At 50.5% G+C, this 18,021-nt stretch overlaps 1 protein-coding gene across 8 annotated transcripts; it reads left to right on the top strand.

Annotated features, from left to right (window-relative positions):
- Positions 1 to 1,100: 1,100 nt before the first annotated feature.
- Positions 1,101 to 17,038, top strand: Brpf1 (bromodomain and PHD finger containing 1). 8 transcript variants are annotated; one of them, XM_047534833.1, is made up of 14 exons: positions 1,101 to 1,705; positions 3,683 to 4,288; positions 7,836 to 8,795; positions 9,827 to 9,989; positions 10,380 to 10,511; positions 10,861 to 11,007; positions 11,666 to 11,975; positions 12,301 to 12,624; positions 12,945 to 13,229; positions 13,731 to 13,878; positions 14,653 to 14,789; positions 14,892 to 15,010; positions 15,385 to 15,539; positions 16,251 to 17,038. In XM_047534833.1, the coding sequence occupies exons 2-14, from the start codon at positions 3,693 to 3,695 to the stop codon at positions 16,432 to 16,434; spliced, it is 3,660 nt and encodes a 1,219-aa protein (XP_047390789.1). In that variant the 5' UTR covers positions 1,101 to 1,705; positions 3,683 to 3,692; the 3' UTR covers positions 16,435 to 17,038. The 8 variants fall into 8 exon arrangements, with proteins under 8 accessions (XP_047390789.1, XP_047390788.1, XP_047390794.1 ...); XM_047534835.1 differs by having other exon boundaries at positions 1,102 to 1,705; positions 10,861 to 10,989; XM_047534834.1 differs by having other exon boundaries at positions 1,102 to 1,705; positions 12,304 to 12,624.
- Positions 17,039 to 18,021: the final 983 nt, after the last annotated feature.

Genomic DNA, 18,021 nt, shown 5'->3' with positions numbered 1-18,021 from the left:
GATAAAACAGAAGCTGTCATATGCTCCAGAATCTTTGAAGACCCTTTTATCCTCTTAGATGGCAAAACTATGGAAACCCTGTTTAACAAGGATGTCTTATGGCATCCAAGTTCTCTATAACCCCCAAGAACTGACAACAGAATTTCGAGTTTCAGTTTACAAATAAGGAAGGTGAGGAAGAATTTAACAACTTGCCCACGTTCACATAGCTAGGGAGTGGCATAGTCACATTAAATCTGCTGTGTATTACTTATTCATTTTTGGCAGTGGTGAGGAATCAAACCCAGGTCCTCATGTATACCAGGTAAGCACTTCACCACTGAGTCATATCCCTAGCAGCTCTTCCAAAGAACAACCTGCAACCATGCTGCGCCCATCCCTGCCAACCCACCCGTTTCTCAGCCCCTGTAACCCACCACCTTACTGTACACAAGCCCTTTCGCACCCACCAGCACCCTGCACTTCCCCAGATGCGACACATCTCCTCCAGCCCCTCTCTTTTACCTTTCCCGAGCTGCTTCCCTTTCCTTCATTCCCGCACCGTTACCCTAATCCGTCCCGCCCTTTCCATCCAGCTCCGCCCCTTTGCCCTTCCCAAGCCCCGCCCTTTCCTTCAGCATAGCGTATTTTCCCAGCTCCATCCTTTATCCCTAGCCCAGCTCCACCTTCCAGACCCATCCAAAGCTCCGCCCTTTCTTTTCTGAGGCCCTCTCTTCAGTTGAGTCCCTCTTTGCCCCGCTGTTCTCCCGCCCCTATTCTCCTGACTGGGCCCCGCTTTGCACATAGCCCCGCCCCTTCCCCGCAAACCCCGCCCCAAAGACGGGTCTATTCTTCCAGCCCCGCCCGCCCCGACCCACAACTCCGAGCCCCCTTAGGCTCCAGCCCGCGTCCCTCTGACTCCGGCCCTGCCCCCAGCCCCGCCCCGCGCTCCCGCCCCGCCTCGCCGCCTTCCTCGGAGACCAAGGCCAGGTCCCTACCGCAGCCGCCGCGCCAGCGGGAGGGCGGGCGGGGAAGGGAGGAGGGGGAGGGGGAGGGGGAGGGGGAGAAGGGCGGGCTTCCTAGGCCCAGCCCCGCGCTCGCCGTCCGTGGCCGCAGATTCGCCACAAACGGCCCGACGATCCCAGATCCCAAGCACCGCGACTTCAGCCTCCAGAACCTCAACTCTAAGGTGGAGGTGCTAGCCGAGCCCTGTGGGTTGTCTAGGGGCCTTTCTAAGCCCCAGAGCATGGCCTCTTGTGCCCCAGAGGGCGGGCGGGGATCCGTGGCGAAAGCGCAGCTCGGCAGCGCCGCGGCACCGCGTTTACCTGCGCAGACGCCGTCGCCGCCGCTGCTGCCGCCGCCGCTGCCACTGCCTTTGCCGCCACGGTCTCCGCCGCCGCTGTCCCCGCGCTGCCTCCAGGAGCCTCCATTGTTCCGGCGGCGCTGGGTCCCGAGGCGAGGCAATCTAGAGGCTCGCGAAACGGGCGGCGACCGACGGAGTTGAGACACTGGGGCGCCGGCTGGACCGGGAGCGGCGGGGGTCAGCGCGGGAATCCCGGGGAGCCGGGGCCAGAGCGTGGGACGGCTGGGGGCCGGGGTGGCGAGCTCTACTGTCTCCGGAGTTGGGAGTCCCCCTTCCCGGCCCGTCTTTCCCCGCCGGCCTCCCCAAGTGGGGTCGGGGCCCCGGCGGGCGCCCCCGGCGATGAACCCGGACTCCAGGTGGCCGGTGAGTATGGGCCTGGGACCAGGGCGGAGGTGGTCAGGGGGAAAAAGGTAGATTACCTTTATGGGGAGCGCACTGAGCGGCCTGGCTCGGGTGCCCCTCGGGCCACTCCAGCCGGCAGAACTGACAGTGCATTAGCTCTCAGCCGGCATCCCTGGGCAACAGTGTATCCTTCGGGGTGCCTGGGCCAATGGCAGGAGGGAAACCTAGTTGAACTTGTTACACTTCCACCAAGGGGAAACGGCACCGCATCCGGGAGAGAGGGCTGCGGGCACCGCTGAGGCCAACCAGGTCCCTCCGCCCCTTTCCCCTACTTCCTCCAGGCCCAAAGCTCAGAGGTGGGGTGGGGACCCATGCAGCAGCCTTCCCGCAGGACCACGGGCCCTCCCTGCGGGCTTCCAGGTCTAAGTTCTTGCCTCTCACCCTTATGCCTCTGCTGCCGGGTCCCAGCGGGACATTGCAGGTGCCCTGTGCCACTTTGCGAGCTAAAGCTGCAAAACCAGAGCTGCAGGATTCACCTGGGACCCAACTTGGAAAGAGATTTTGTTTGCGCCTTTGTCAGTTTGTGTTTAAAGACAGCCCCAGCTACGAAGTGGAAGGAAGTTGATGTTGAAAGTGTAGCTTTCCTGATGTGGAATTCAGGGGCTTTTTGCTGGAACCCAAAGTTCACTTGCCTAATTTAACCCCAGGAGGAGAGGCTCAGGGGTCAGTGTTTGTCAGGAAGCTCAGGGTGGCTTTGCCTGTGATTGTGCCAAGCCCCTAACTGAATTGTTGAACTCAACTAGGCCGAGAGAAATTGGGGCAGCCTCCGACCAAGCTGGGCGTCCTGGGGTTTAGTGCCATCTGCTGTCTTCACTCACCCAGGAACACTGGGGAGGGGGAAGGGCTGCCCCTGACGTTGGGCATGTAGCCCAGCATGCCTAGATTGTCTTGTTCCTGTTTGTACTCCTAGGGCCCTGCACTTGGTAGGCACTCAGTTAATAGTGCATGAAGAGATGAATAAGGATCTCAAATGTAGTGCATGCTACCTTCCCTGAGTAAATGACCTGTTTTCACTTAGCTCCATCATATATCACCCAACCCAGTTCTTGAATCAGAGTGAGTATCCCCATAAAGATCTCAGAAGTGAACGAACTCAGTGATTTCTGTTGGAATCCAGCACTAAACTGCTGACCACACATTCAGGGCTCTCCATTAGCCTTCATTCCATATCCCTCATCTCCAGATCTGGTGACCCCCTCATTTAGCTATTCATTCAGCAGATGGTTTGCTAAAAGATGTGTCCATGGCATGCTGGGTCTGGGGACACAGAAGGGAATAGGTGCTGGTGTGTGTACTGTTCAGCTGTCTAGTGGGAGAGGAGAGAAATTCCAGTGTGTTAAGTGCCGTGCTGGAAGTGAGAATGGAACATGTGGAAAGAGCTCATCTTGGGGAGTCAAAGAAGTCGTAACAGAAGTGACTGTTGGGTTTTGAAGAATGAATAGGAGCCCATCAATCAGAGAGGATAGAGAGTATTCCTATTAGAGATCATCTGTAATCATCTGTATCTTGGGAGGTTATAATGTTCAGGGATTGGCAGATAGAAAGAGCTATAACTGGTGAAAATAATCTAGAAATGAAGACTGCGGCCAGGCAGTAAAAGGAGTGTCTTGAATATTATAGAGAATTTGCATATTATGATGAAGAAACTGGGGAGCATCAGGAGACTTTTAGTTAAGAGCTTGGTGTGATCATTGATCATTGAAAAATCATTTTGACTGCAGCATGTGGTTGGGTTAGATAGTTGAGACATAGGGCAGGGGTAATGAGGACCTAGACCAGGACTATGATGGAGGTGATGGCATTTGGAGACACTATACAGGGAGGCTGGCCAGCACTTGATGACCCCTGGGGACAAGAAGGAGTAAAGAGATGGTGTCTCTGATTCACATGGCCAGGAACTCTTACCCAGGCCTATGCTAACTTATTCATGTATTCTAGATGTGACAGCATGGGGGTGGACTTTGATGTGAAGACTTTCTGCCACAACTTACGGGCAACTAAGCCACCGTACGAGTGCCCCGTGGAGACCTGCCGCAAGGTTTACAAGAGTTACAGTGGTATTGAATACCACCTATACCACTATGATCACGACAACCCGCCGCCCCCACAGCAGACTCCACTCCGCAAGCACAAGAAGGGACGGCAGTCACGCCCAGCCAACAAGCAGTCACCTAGCCCCTCAGAGGTATCACAGTCACCAGGCCGTGAGGTAATGAGCTACGCACAGGCTCAGCGCATGGTGGAGGTGGACCTGCATGGCCGTGTTCATCGCATCAGCATCTTTGACAACCTGGATGTGGTATCAGAGGATGAGGAAGCCCCAGAGGAGGCCCCTGAGAATGGCAGCAACAAGGAGAACACTGAGACACCTGCTGCTACTCCCAAGTCTGGCAAGCATAAGAACAAGGAGAAGCGCAAGGACTCCAACCATCACCACCACCATAATGCTTCTGCAAGTGCCACCCCCAAGCTGCCAGAGGTGGTATACCGGGAGCTGGAGCAGGACACCCCTGATGCCCCACCCCGGCCAACTTCCTATTATCGGTAAGGCCACCTCTATTTCCAACCTCTGGAAAACTGGTTAAGCAGGGTTCAGGAACCAGAGGGAGGTGACTTTAGATAGGAGGGTGGCATGATAAAAAGATAGCAGGTAAACTGATCTTGCCAGGGCAGTGAGAGGAACTGGCAGAGGCTAATGATGGCACTTACTCTGCACTGCCACATGCCAGGCTCTGCATTGAGTATTTTATAGTCACTCCCTAATTTTATTCTCACAACTCTCTCAGGTAGTTATTGTTCTCATTTCACAGGTGAGGAAGCCATTGTTCAAAATGTGTGCTAGATCTATGCAAAGTCACATGCCAGTAGATAGCTAAACTAACCCAGGTCCCTCTGACTCAAGTTACATTATTTCCACTATACCCAAAATCTCGTTTCTGATTCTCACCCTCTTCACTCTCTCACTGTGTGAGTTTGGAGAATACATTCAGCTTCTGGTGTTCTAGAGAACCCCATCTGTTCCTCTGTAAGGTTCTCAAAGCAGTTTGTAAATCTGTAGAGGTAATTTCCCCAGCATTCTGTTGTCATCCAACCTTTAGCATGCTTAGGCCAATATTCCACTGCCTATGTTTTGTACTTCTCCAGGCACTCTTCATTTCATTTACTTGTTGCTTTGTACCCTGTTCCTTCCAAAAATTAGCCTCAGTAGCTCCTATTGAAATCACAAGTATGACAAGACTAAATTTCTTTAACATGAAGTAAAAGATGATGAGGTGGAGACAGTGTGGTGGTAAAACTGTATACAGAAGTCCTAGCTAAAGGATGATACAAAAAACCAGGCGTAAAACCCAGATCTTAAGAGTTTTGACTTCCAACACAAAGAGGGTATTCTGATGGTTTTAGTAGGGCATTTTTTGCTGTTAACAGTCAGAAGCCCTGACCTCTGAGAAGTATTTGTCATAAAGGTTTTTGTATGAAAAGCAATTTTTACCAAAATTGTAATCCACATGATGTTATATGAAATTCAGTTCTTTGAAAACAAATCTGTGGGAACATAAGTGACATGGTCCATTATGACACTTTCTGTCTTTGAGTTTTAGCCAGTCTCGCTTTTTCCTTTTCCTGTTTTTTCATCTGTTCAGCCCAGTTCTACTTCCTTCTAGTTTTCAAGGATCTTTCTCTTTTCTGTTAGCATTGACTATCATGCTCACTCACCCCCAAAACAGACCCTTGCCTGGGCCTCCCCTCCTCTTAAGGGCTTTTGAGCTGTTTGCTCTGACGTGCAGTCCAGCCCGGCTCACTCAGCAGCTTTTCTTCCTCCCTCCACACAGGTTCACACTTTCCTCCTGGGGATCAGATCTGTTCTCCAGGAGAGCAGTTCTCAGCTGGCACATTGCAATCAGTTAGGAGGTGTGTTGTATATAATTACCATTGTTACCAAAACTGTCCAAGTTTTGGAAATGGCTTGTTTTTTATATAAATTGCAAAAGATCTGAGGTCATCTCTAATCACATCATTTTTCTCGTGCTTTCATTCTGATATGCTTCCTTGTGGGGGAGGGAGAGGGCATTGTGCCAGGAATTGTGCATGACATGCAGCCATCTTATCTGTGCCGCAGACTGTAATCTGGGAGCCTGTGGGAGTGTGTTATGCACCATCACAATGTGTCACATGTGTCATGGCAGAGGAAAGGGTGAGACCCAGTGCTCAGGAGAGCTGGTGCAAGGCCTGAAAGGATCCAGATGGTTCACACCAGCCCTGAGTCATACCCTTGTTCAAAGAGCAGAGATTGCAGTCACCCTGGGTAAGAGGTAAAGGACTAAGGAAAAAGCTGCATCCTATGGACAACATTTTAGTCTCTCCTCCCTGCCACCCGCAGAATGCCTTTCGAATGCACAACAGTGAACACCCATTTCAGTGTGGTGAATCAAACATGATCCTGCCTTTCCTATAGTGGAGGAATGAGACACATAAACAACTGTAATGCAAGGCATAGTGGGTCAGGGCTATGCAAAAGCTAAGTTAACATTTACTGAGTATTCAATCTGTGCCAGGCACTGTTAGAAGCACTTTAGCTATAACTCATTTCATGCTCATACAGCAGTGTGACGTAGGTTCACATACCCACAGGGCCCAGGTGATATGGTTCCAGAGCCTGTGTGTACTAGGCCAGCTCAGAGCTCCATTCCTCAGGTGGAAAGAGGAAAGTAGTAACAGGAAGTAAAATTTTGCTAGGGCCTGCTGTGTGCCACTTGATTTTGGATATTCACTCTGGTGATTCAGTGAAATCCTGATAACGTTTGTGAGTAGGTAGCATTCTCATTCTGTCGTAAATTAAATCAAAGTTCAGAGAAGAGCAGTGATGTCTGAAGGTCACAGAGTGGCAGATGCAGAATTTAACTCCATGTTTATTAGAAACTGAAACCCTGTTTTTCATTGTACCCTACAGTTTACAGTGCCAGAGTCCAGGCCACCTAGAACATGGCAAATGTGGGGTGCCTGCTCTGTGTCACAGGTACCAGAAGCAACCTTTCATTCCAGGTCTGCTGGCACAATGAGTGCTACAGAGTGAAGATAAAGAGTCCTGGGGCTGGGGATTAGGTGCCAGCTCTGCCACTCCCCAGTTATGTGACCTGTCTTATATTGGGCAGTTAATTAATTTCTCAAAGCTTTAGTTTCCTTACCTATGAAATGAAGATAATAAGAACATTGAGTTTCCTCATCCACAAAATGAAGATAGAACATTGGGCCAGCTGTGGTGGCACACTCTGTAATCCCAGGGACTCAAGAAACTGAGACAGGAGGATCTCAAATTCTAGGCCAGCCTTGGTAACTTAGTCAGACCCTGTCTTAAACATAAAATAAAAAGGCTTCCAGCAGTGGAAGATCTCTGGGTTCAATTTCCCAATATCACACACACACACACACACAAAGACCATTAACCCTATGCCTACTGTGGTAACTTAGCACAATGCCTGGCTCATTGTAAATAGTGAATCTAGCTTTGATTATTATCTCCCACGGCTACCCAGAGAACAAACATAATACCTAGAGTTTGAGGCAGCCCTGAACTGATGCTGGTACCAGCTGAGAGAAAGACCCATCATCTTTAGTCAAGGGCCTGCCAGCTGGTGCTAAAGCAATTTATATATAATTTGCCAGTGATATCAAGGACCTTCCTTCCCCTGGCTCTTTGTACTGTCATCTAGACTACCACAATGGGTCCTACTACCACATTGTCTTCCCTTTCGGAGTCTTCTGAGTTCTATTGTCAAAGGGAGGTGGTGTCTCATAGCAGCTAGGACATGAGCTTTTGCAGAGATAGGCTTGGAGTCATACCCTAACTCTACCACTTTCTCACAAGTGACCTGGGGCAGGTGCATTAACTTACCCTAGCTTTACACTTCGTTTTCTGCAAAATAAGAATGAGTATAGAGCGTCTTTAGTACCTGGAGTTAGGGTAAGGATGGAGTGAGCCAGTACATACAAAGGCATAGGCTTATAGTAAGTGCTTGTCTGTGGACACTATTCCTTGTCTGTAAGGGAGGGGAACGTCAACCATGTGATGCCGAACTGCCTTTGTACATTGCAGGTACATCGAGAAGTCTGCAGAAGAGCTGGATGAGGAAGTTGAGTATGACATGGACGAGGAGGATTACATCTGGCTGGATATCATGAATGAGCGGCGGAAGACAGAGGGTGTGAGTCCCATCCCACAGGAGATTTTTGAGTACCTAATGGACCGGCTGGAAAAGGAGTCCTACTTTGAGAGTCACAATAAAGGTGACCCCAATGCACTAGTGGACGAGGATGCTGTATGCTGTATCTGCAATGATGGTGAGTGCCAGAACAGCAATGTCATCCTCTTCTGTGACATGTGCAACCTGGCCGTACACCAGGAGTGCTACGGTGTTCCCTATATCCCTGAGGGCCAGTGGCTGTGCCGCCGTTGCCTACAGTCACCCTCCCGTGCTGTGGACTGTGCCCTGTGCCCCAACAAGGGTGGTGCCTTCAAGCAGACAGATGACGGGCGCTGGGCGCATGTGGTGTGTGCCCTGTGGATCCCTGAGGTCTGCTTCGCCAACACGGTCTTCCTAGAGCCTATTGATAGCATCGAGCACATCCCACCAGCACGCTGGAAGCTTACCTGCTACATTTGCAAACAGCGGGGCTCAGGGGCCTGCATCCAGTGCCATAAGGCCAATTGCTATACAGCCTTCCATGTGACATGCGCCCAGCAGGCTGGCCTTTACATGAAAATGGAACCCGTGCGGGAGACGGGTGCCAACGGCACCTCTTTTAGTGTCCGCAAGACAGCCTACTGCGACATCCACACACCCCCAGGCTCTGCACGCCGCCTGCCTGCCCTATCCCACAGTGAGGGTGAGGAGGATGAGGATGAAGAAGAAGATGAGGGTAAAGGCTGGAGCTCAGAGAAGGTCAAGAAGGCCAAGGCCAAGTCCCGGATAAAGATGAAGAAGGCACGAAAGATCCTGGCAGAGAAGCGGGCAGCAGCACCTGTGGTGTCAGTGCCCTGCATCCCACCACACAGGTATGTGGGGCACAGTTGATAGGCAGATGAGTGAAGAATAAGCTCACCTGGAAAAGAAGTGACAGGCCTTTGTGTGGAATAGCAAGGCTGGGTTTTCCTCTTCCTATGAGGAGCTGCATAGAAGGACAAAATAAATTCCTAAAGAGATTATCTTTATCAGGTCACCTGACTTTTTAAAAAAATTTACTTACTTTTATGTGGTTCTGAGTATCAAACCCAGTGCTTCACACATGCTAGGCAAGTGCTCTACCACTGAGCTGCAACCTCAGCCCCAGGTCACCTGACTTTGACAGTAGGAGCCAGAATCCTGAACCTTTGTACTGCAGACCTAACAGGTGTTTTAAACTGCCTACATTTTGATGGTGTGGTTTGTGAAGAAGAAAGAGGATTAAACAGCCACAATGGAAAAAGAATGATCTGATCATAAAGAGAGTAGTAGAGTGAAAAGCACAGAAGGGAAGATTCAAGTTGTGGAGGGGCTGGGGTATGGCTCAGTGGTAAAGCACGCACTTAGCATGCCTGAGGGCCTGGTTCAGTGCACAGTAGTGGAGTGTGAGCCGCTGCTTATTTGGGCCATGATCACCAGTTACATTTAACTCTCATCAGAGGTTTCTGCTCCAATACAAAATTCCAATACTGTTGTAATTTATTTTCACTTAATTTTAGCCAAAAGGCTAATGAGACAAGTTATGCCAGCTGAATCTAAACCTTCAAAGGCCCAGTCTGAGAGGGGATTTCAGGGTCAAAGTTCTCTAGGCTGCAGTGGCTAAAGCAGTTTAGGGACAGAACTTTAACTGAACAACAGCAAGTCAAGGATCTGGCAAAGTGTTGGAAGTCTGGGTTCCAATATGCTGCATTGTCATGGAGGATACTATTCAGTGTTCTTTGCCATAAGGCCAGAGTTGCAGACCTTTTTGACCAAAGACATATTCCCTATTCATTCCCATTCAGGAACTCTCATTTGCCAGAGACCCCTGTTCTGCCTCAGAGAATCAGGCAACAGGTTTTTCTCTTTGTTCCCTGGTTCCCAGGCTCAGTAAAATCACCAATCGCCTGACCATCCAGAGAAAGAGCCAGTTCATGCAGAGGCTGCACAGCTACTGGACGTTAAAGCGGCAGTCTCGGAATGGTGTCCCACTGCTACGTCGCCTGCAGACACACCTCCAGTCTCAGAGGAACTGTGACCAAGTTGGGGTACAGTGTCCAATTCCCTATGGGCTGTGGGAATCAGTGCCAGGAGGACCAGGACCAATATTTGTATCTGTAGTTTCCAGTGTCAGAGGGTTTAGGCTGGTTCCTTCTTTAAACCAGCCCTCAAACCAGGCTCACTATGAAATCTGTGTACGTTATCAGCTCAGTGGAAAGGTATTGATCATATGTGTTGATACATTAAACAGACACATGCTGAACATTTACTCTGTGCAGTTCCTGGGGACACACAGATTGAGGCACTACCAGCAAATTACTGTGCACCCTCTTTTGACTTGACCTGCCCTTGACCCAAGTCTCCTGGGTTTTCCTATCATTTCTGGTCTTTCCTCTCACTCTCTGATCATCCCTTCATCCCTCTTTTTGCCTCTACAGAGAGATTCTGAGGATAAAAACTGGGCCCTCAAAGAACAGCTCAAGTCCTGGCAGCGACTCCGGCATGACCTAGAGCGAGCTCGGCTACTGGTAGAACTGATCCGCAAGCGGGAGAAACTCAAAAGGGAGACGGTGAGTGCTCCTGGGTCAGCCTTATTTTTCAAAGGAGAATGCAGACCTAGGTGAAAGGAAAGTATCTGTGCCCAGACCAGGAAACATCAAGGGAAGCAGAATGTCACCAGAGAATATGAACATAATTCTAACTTATAGGACCCAGGCAGCTCATGCTGGGAGTTCAGGGAAGTGGAAGGGCAGAGTAGTTGGGGAAAGTCTTTCTTGACAGGTAGACCTGAGTAAGCATTCGCCCAGCTGAGGGGGTGGGAAGGAAGGTGAGTTCCCAAACCAGCCGGGACCATCTCTTTGGATCTCTAGGCCAAGGGACTAGCCTGGGCCTGGCTGATTAGGTCTTTTTGTATGTCAGATTAAGGTCCAGCAGATTGCCATGGAGATGCAGCTGACACCTTTCCTCATCCTCCTTCGCAAAACCTTGGAGCAGCTCCAAGAGAAGGACACGGGGAACATCTTCAGCGAGCCGGTCCCTCTGTCTGAGGTAACCGAATTGGACGAAGTAAGAATCCCTTCCCCTCGCTCCACCTTCTTTCTGTTCTTCTCCCCGTTGGACCCCTGCTGCAGGTCTGGGCCAGGGACTAGGTGGGAACCTTGAAGAGAGGGGCTGGTGGCTCTGGGGAAGGATAAACTGGAGCCATATGTATCACCTGGACTCTGTCTTGTCCCTGTCACACCCCAAGGGCCCAGAATGGGAGGCAATCTGCACTCCTTCCCCAGAGGCAGGGACTGAGTCTGCCAAATGAATAATCCCAAGGGCAGGAAGACACTTTCGGGGTGCTGAACCCTAGAACGGAGACTTTAGAAGGCTCAGCACCTAAAGAACCAGCTCTGAAGCCCTAGGTCCTGACTGGCAGACTCTTCTGTATAAAAGGTATAAAATAAGAGGCCCAAGGCAGCAGCCTCCTTATAAGTCTTAGTGATAAATAAAAGAGCAATAGGAATACAAGGCCCAGAGAAGTTAAGATACATACCAGTGTCACACAGCTTGTGACTGGTCAAGTCAGGACTATAATCCAGCTTTCCTTTTCCTGTGCTACATGCCTGCCTTTCTCTGGTGGGAGGAGGTTGCTGGATGCATTTTAGGGGGTTTATTAGGAATAGGTTTCAGAGGAATAAGAACATGTCTCCACTTAGACATACCTGCCCTGCTCTCCCAGGTACCTGACTACCTAGATCACATCAAAAAGCCCATGGACTTTTTCACCATGAAGCAGAACTTGGAGGCTTACCGCTACCTGAACTTTGATGATTTTGAGGAGGACTTCAACCTCATCGTCAGCAACTGCCTCAAGTATAACGCCAAGGACACCATCTTCTACAGGGCAGCAGTGCGGCTCCGTGAGCAGGGTGGCGCTGTTCTTCGTCAGGCCCGGCGCCAGGCAGAAAAAATGGGCATTGACTTTGAGACGGGCATGCATATCCCTCACAGCCTGGCTGGAGATGAGGCCCCACACCACGCTGAAGATGGTGGGTGATAAGTCATATACACACATAGAGGCCAATGCCAGGGATGGACAGCTTTCCAAAAGTCCCCTCCTGGGAGCAGGCAGTGTAGGCAGAAAGCAGCTAGGCTGAGCAGTGGCAAGCTATCCCCAGGAATGCTCCCCAAGAAGCCAGACTGGGTGAATGGATAGCAGTACCCGCCATTCCACATCTTGGTGCTGCTATTTAACAGCTGTTCCTGGTGAGAAGCCAAGAGGGGAAGAGTGGGTTTCTTGCTGCCTGCCACAGGTTTAATGGGGCCCAATGGGCTGTCCTGACTCTGACCTTTTCCCCTCCACCCTACCCCTAGCAGCAGAGGAAGAGCGGCTGGTCCTGCTGGAGAACCAGAAGCACCTGCCAGTGGAAGAACAGCTCAAGTTGTTGTTGGAGCGGCTAGACGAGGTGAATGCCAGCAAGCAGAGTGTAGGCCGCTCACGGCGCGCAAAAATGATCAAGAAAGAGATGACGGCATTGCGGCGGAAACTCGCCCACCAGCGGGAGACTGGACGGGATGGACCTGAAAGGCATGGCCCCTCTAGCCGAGGCAGTCTGACACCCCACCCTGCAGCCTGTGACAAGGACGGGCAGACAGACAGTGCCGCAGAGGAGAGCAGCAGCCAGGAGACAAGCAAAGGTCTGAACTCAACAGCAAGGCGAACCCCAAAGCAAGTCAGACTTTGGCTCTGTAGCACACGCTCAAGCCCCTGCCACCCTTAGGCAGAGGTCCTTTCTGCACAGCTAGCTTTGCTTTCTCCCTCATTCCCCAATCAGGGGCCTCTTAGTTGCCTCTTTAGCTATTTGTGTGAGTGACTGTTCCAAATTCCATAACCCCCAAATCATCTCCCCACCTCTAGCTGGAGTAATGGTCCTATATGACCAGGGCATGACCCTGGACATTTACCCTTCTCATGTCAGGCCCCTCACCAACTCTCCTTCTCTCTTTCTCTGCTCCAGGCCTGGGTCCCAACATGTCCTCAACCCCCTCACATGAGGTGGGCAGGAGAACCTCAGTTCTGTTCTCCAAAAAGAACCCGAAGACAGCTGGACCGCCCAAGAGGCCGGGCCGGCCCCCCAAAAACCGGGAGAGCCAGATGACCCCCAGCCACGGAGGCAGTCCTGTGGGGCCCCCCCAGCTCCCCATCATGGGCTCCCTGCGTCAGCGCAAGCGGGGTAGGAGCCCCCGGCCCAGTTCGAGCTCAGACAGCGACAGTGATAAGTCCACAGAAGACCCCCCAATGGGTGAGCCTCACCATCACCCAGCCCCCCAAGAGAGTGAGCAAAGCTGCCATTTTTTCCAGCATACTCCCAACTATCCCTTCATTTTCCCATAAAAGGAGCTGAAGGCACCCTTAGGAATCCTTTAATTCCACCCTCTCATTTTACAGTTGGGAAAACAGGACCAGAGACACTGTGACCCATTTAGATTCCTTTGTAGGGTCCCCCCGACCCTCCACTCCATTTTATCACTTCACCTTTTCTCTTCTAACCTTCCTCAGGGGTCTCCTGCCCTTTAATCCATCTGTGTCCTAAAACTAGTATCTGCCATGGAAAGCAAAGAACCGGGCAGGGTTGTGGTCAGCTCTTGTAGACACTGCCCAGATCTAACTCTGCTGGCCAAGTCTGGAGGAATTGTCCAGCCTAAAAGGAGAACCCAAACTGTAAAGCCCTTTTACCCCGTGTGGTCTCTGATCTACATCTTCCTGACCAGTTCCTTCCTTCCTCCCCCTTCCCCCAACCAAGACTTACCAGCCAATGGCTTCAGCAGTGGAAACCAGCCAGTGAAGAAGAGTTTCTTGGTGTACCGCAATGACTGCAGCCTTCCCCGGAGCAGTTCAGACTCTGAATCCAGCAGCAGTAGCAGCAGCAGCGCTGCCTCAGACCGGACCAGGTACCAGTCCTCCACATCAAAGCCAGAGCTCACAGGAATGAGCCTTTCCAGGTTTCCCTTTGGGAAGTAGGGTGGCAGCCATCTCAGCTAGAGTAAGGTGACTCAAACCCAAGTTTCTCATCTCTGCAAAATAAATGGGATATACATCAGTGTCATCATAATAGAACAAAGGGAACCCTCTTTCGTTAAGCTGATGGTTTAAAGCAGAGAGTCTAAACTGGTGCCTGTGGCCCGGATTTGACCTGCAGATACATTTTGTTTGGCCAGCATGTTGTTTTTAGAAAATGAATCCACATAATGCCACATAAAATTCCCAATCTCTGTTCTTCCTAAAAATCAGAGCATCAGCCAGGCAGTGGGGGCACATGCTTGTAATCCCAGTGACTAGGGATGCTGAGGCAAAAGGATGGCAACTTCAAGGATAGCTTTGGCAACTTGGTGAAACCTTGTCTCAAAATTAAAAAATAAGGCCTAGGGAACGTTGCTCAATGGTCAAAGACCCTGGGTTCAATCCCTACTACTGGGGGTTGGAGGAATGAGGATATAGTGTGCCTGGCTACATTGCCTTTAGACAGGGCATGTACTCCCCACACCTCAGTCCAGCCCACCTTGATCAGATGAGCAGCTCCTAAGAGTGAATGAATTTGAAATTCTTCATAGTCTCTGCTTTCCAAAAGGCTAGCCACTGGAGGCTTAGAAGAGGCGAGGACATCTACCATGCCTTTGTCCATTCTTCCACTCCTTTGAACAGAGTTCTCACTCTTTTGTCTACAGCACAACACCCTCAAAACAAGGCCGGGGTAAGCCCTCCTTTTCTCGGGGCACATTCCCAGAGGATAGCAGTGAAGATACCTCAGGCACTGAGAATGAGGCCTACTCCGTGGGCACTGGCCGCGGCGTGGGCCACAGCAGTAAGTACCCTCACCCAAAGCCAGGGATGCTGGGGACCCAGTGTCAGGGCCTTGCCAACTCCCCAGCCACTGATCCACCCCCTCTCTCCCTTTCCTGTGAAGTGGTGAGGAAGAGTCTGGGTCGGGGAACTGGCTGGCTCTCAGAGGATGAGGACTCCCCTCTGGACGCTCTGGACCTGGTGTGGGCCAAATGCCGAGGGTATCCATCATACCCAGCTCTGGTAGGCTTCCACTTCTCTTGTCCTACCTCTTGCTTTCTAACCCCAGAAGTCAGGTTCACAATTGTAGGACTTTCCCTACTCTCTGCTGAACTGTGGAGCACTAGGTTCCCTAGTAGATAGAGTGGTCAAAAAAGATGTCCCTTGAGTACCCCTTAGAGGCCTCCAGTCAGTTTATCTATCACTCCTTTGTTCTTCTTTTTGCCCTTAGGCTCTGAAATAATTCAGCATAGGAAAAAGCCAAGGGTCAGCATAATAGCCCCAGTAGCATAACTTTTTTCTGTCCCTGCTTCAGATGTAGTCTCCAAATTCTTGAGTAGGGCGAGCTTTAGGGAAGAAGTGAATGGAACCAAACTGGGCTCATATTACATCCTCAGATCATTGATCCAAAGATGCCCCGAGAAGGTATGTTCCACCATGGGGTTCCCATCCCTGTGCCCCCACTGGAGGTGCTGAAACTTGGGGAGCAGATGACCCAGGAAGCCCGAGAGCATCTCTACCTCGTTCTCTTCTTTGACAACAAAAGAACCTGGTAAGAAAGGTGGGGAGCATTTGGTGTGACTCATAGCCATAGATGCAAACCTGTGTGGTATGAGGGCAGACTACAGGGAAGTCCATCAGCAGAGTAGGCTGTTATAGATCTGTGGGGAAGGAATGTAAGAACAACTCTGAGCAAAAGGGTTGTTCTGACAAGCGGAGTCTGATAAGTGGAGTGGGCAGTAGCTAATAAAGAACTGCGGCTAGAAACCCCAGGAACATCAGTGACTGACAAATATGGGGGTGACTCCCCACCCTGATGTAAAGGGCTTCTGGACTTAATTTTCCCAACTCTTCCTCTATGGTGATAAGATGAGGATAAAGCCAACATAAATATTTAGGCTCTAAATCCCTGTTCTGTTGCATATATCTGTGTCATATTTATTAATTGCCTACAGATGATATTCAATGCTAGTTAAGTCTGCCTGGAGCCTATGGGACAGGGTTTCTGTGTCCACTTAGGTCAGGGCTTCTTTTAGCACTCATAAATACCCTGTGGTTACCCTCTAGTGTAACTGTTGACTGGGCTTTTTCCATCACTAGACTGTGAGCAAGCCCTTGAGGGCAAGGACTTTGTCTCTGGGTCTCTGTAACCCCTGTGCCCAACAATCCCGTACTCAGGAGGTGAATTTGAAAGAATGAAGTGAGGAAAGCTAGTGCTTGTTCTCCCTGAGATGATTTATTTGATCTTCACCTTTCCCTATAGGCAGTGGCTACCGAGGACTAAGCTGGTCCCTCTGGGTGTGAACCAGGACCTAGACAAAGAGAAGATGTTGGAGGGCCGCAAGTCAAATATCCGCAAGTCAGTACAAATCGCCTACCACAGGGCTCTGCAGCACCGCAGCAAGGTACAGGGTGAACAGAGCAGCGAGACCAGCGATAGCGACTGATACTGCCCAGCAGAGCCCAACCTACAGTGCCCTGTGACTTCTCTCCTTCCCTTTGCTCACTGTCCTGGAGTGGCACCGGCCTCTGCACTGACTCATTCCTGGTCTTGGGGCCAGTCTCAGGGGAAGCTGGGTGGGGGAGGTCCCTCCTGCCCTGAGTGCAGCTGGACTGTACAGAACACTCCAAGGGCCCATAGCGACTCAGTGCAAGGAGAGGGGAGGTCCCACAGGTCAGAAAGAGCTCCACTGACCTCATGGCATTGTAGGGCAGGGTGGTGGGCCAAGGTTAGGACACTGCTTAAAACAGGCCATCCTACCACCTCTGCCTGCTCATGCCAGGAGAATACATAACTGCCTAGAGGCCTGAGGCCCCTGCAGGTGGTGAGGCAAGCGGGCATCTGCCCAGCCTAGCAGTGGGATTGATGTCTGTCCAGCCCGGAAGAGGGGCACTAGGTGACCCCCTCCCCTGCTGTTGTAAATACTGTAATTATCGGAGAATTTAAATTATTCTCATTTGTAACTGCGTTTCCGGGTCGCGCCAGAGTCATTTGGTACTAAAAAAAAAAAAAAAAGACTGGGGCCTGTCCCCACTTCCCTCTCTTTCCCATAGATTCCCCCTTACCTTTCAAACTGGTTTGTATTTATTTCAAAGGAAGAAAATATATTGATTCTTAGAAAAATAAACAGTCTATTTAGAATTCTTTGTTCTTGCCTTCTGCTAGGGCACAGGGATTCAAAGGGAGGTAGGTCTGTGCCCCAGGGATTGTATATAATTGGGCCCCAGTGGTGCTGGACTGCTATGCATGCTAGTTATGACACAAGAGCAAAAGAAATATGAGAGTTCCCATTTCCTCCCATACTCTTAGCAGTCGGCCCTGTACTAGGTATCGAGATACACAATTTTACGTAAACCTTAAATACAGGGTAGGGTAATAATAGCCTGGTTATCTCCACAAAGATAGTGAGGTTTAGAAAAATTAAGAAACTTGCCTAAGTTCCCACAACTAGGAAGTTGTACAGCTAGGATTTGAATTCAGGTCTATTTGTCTGCAAAGCTGACTCTTCAACCAGTACGCTGAACTGAGGATGAAAAGTCCACTGTGGATTCCTTTGTGGATTTCAGTGGCTTCATTCAAGTCCTTTACCAGGAGCATGGCCTAAGTGCTTCTGTCACTACAGCTGAGTCTGGGGACAGAGCAAGGATGTAAAGGGTTGCTTTCATTCACCCCCAAATTGGCATCTTTTCCAGTTTAACCAACATTTGTTGAAGGAGTGACTTCCACGTGCTAGGTGCCTGTGAGGTGGCATGCATACGTATGTGACAGCAAGACATGGTTTTGCCCAAGGCCTTGCAGCCACTAAGGAATGAAACTGAGTCAAAGACCCATTTGTGTGATGTTGATTCTCCAAGCACCCAGCTAGCAGGTGTGCCCTGCTGTGGATGGGACACAAAGATAAATCAGCTGCAGATCTTGCCCTTGAAGAACCTGGGGTCTGATCATTTAAATACAACCCCGAATCACCATGCTAGGTTCCCAAGTTCATGCCCCGAAACTCCATTTTCCCATCTTCCTCCAGAAAGTTATAAAT

The sequence above is a fragment of the Sciurus carolinensis genome, chromosome 19 (assembly GCF_902686445.1).
Source record: "Sciurus carolinensis chromosome 19, mSciCar1.2, whole genome shotgun sequence".
In the NCBI taxonomy this organism is placed as follows: domain Eukaryota; kingdom Metazoa; phylum Chordata; class Mammalia; order Rodentia; family Sciuridae; genus Sciurus; species Sciurus carolinensis.
This window is presented reverse-complemented; position numbering and strand designations above follow the sequence as displayed.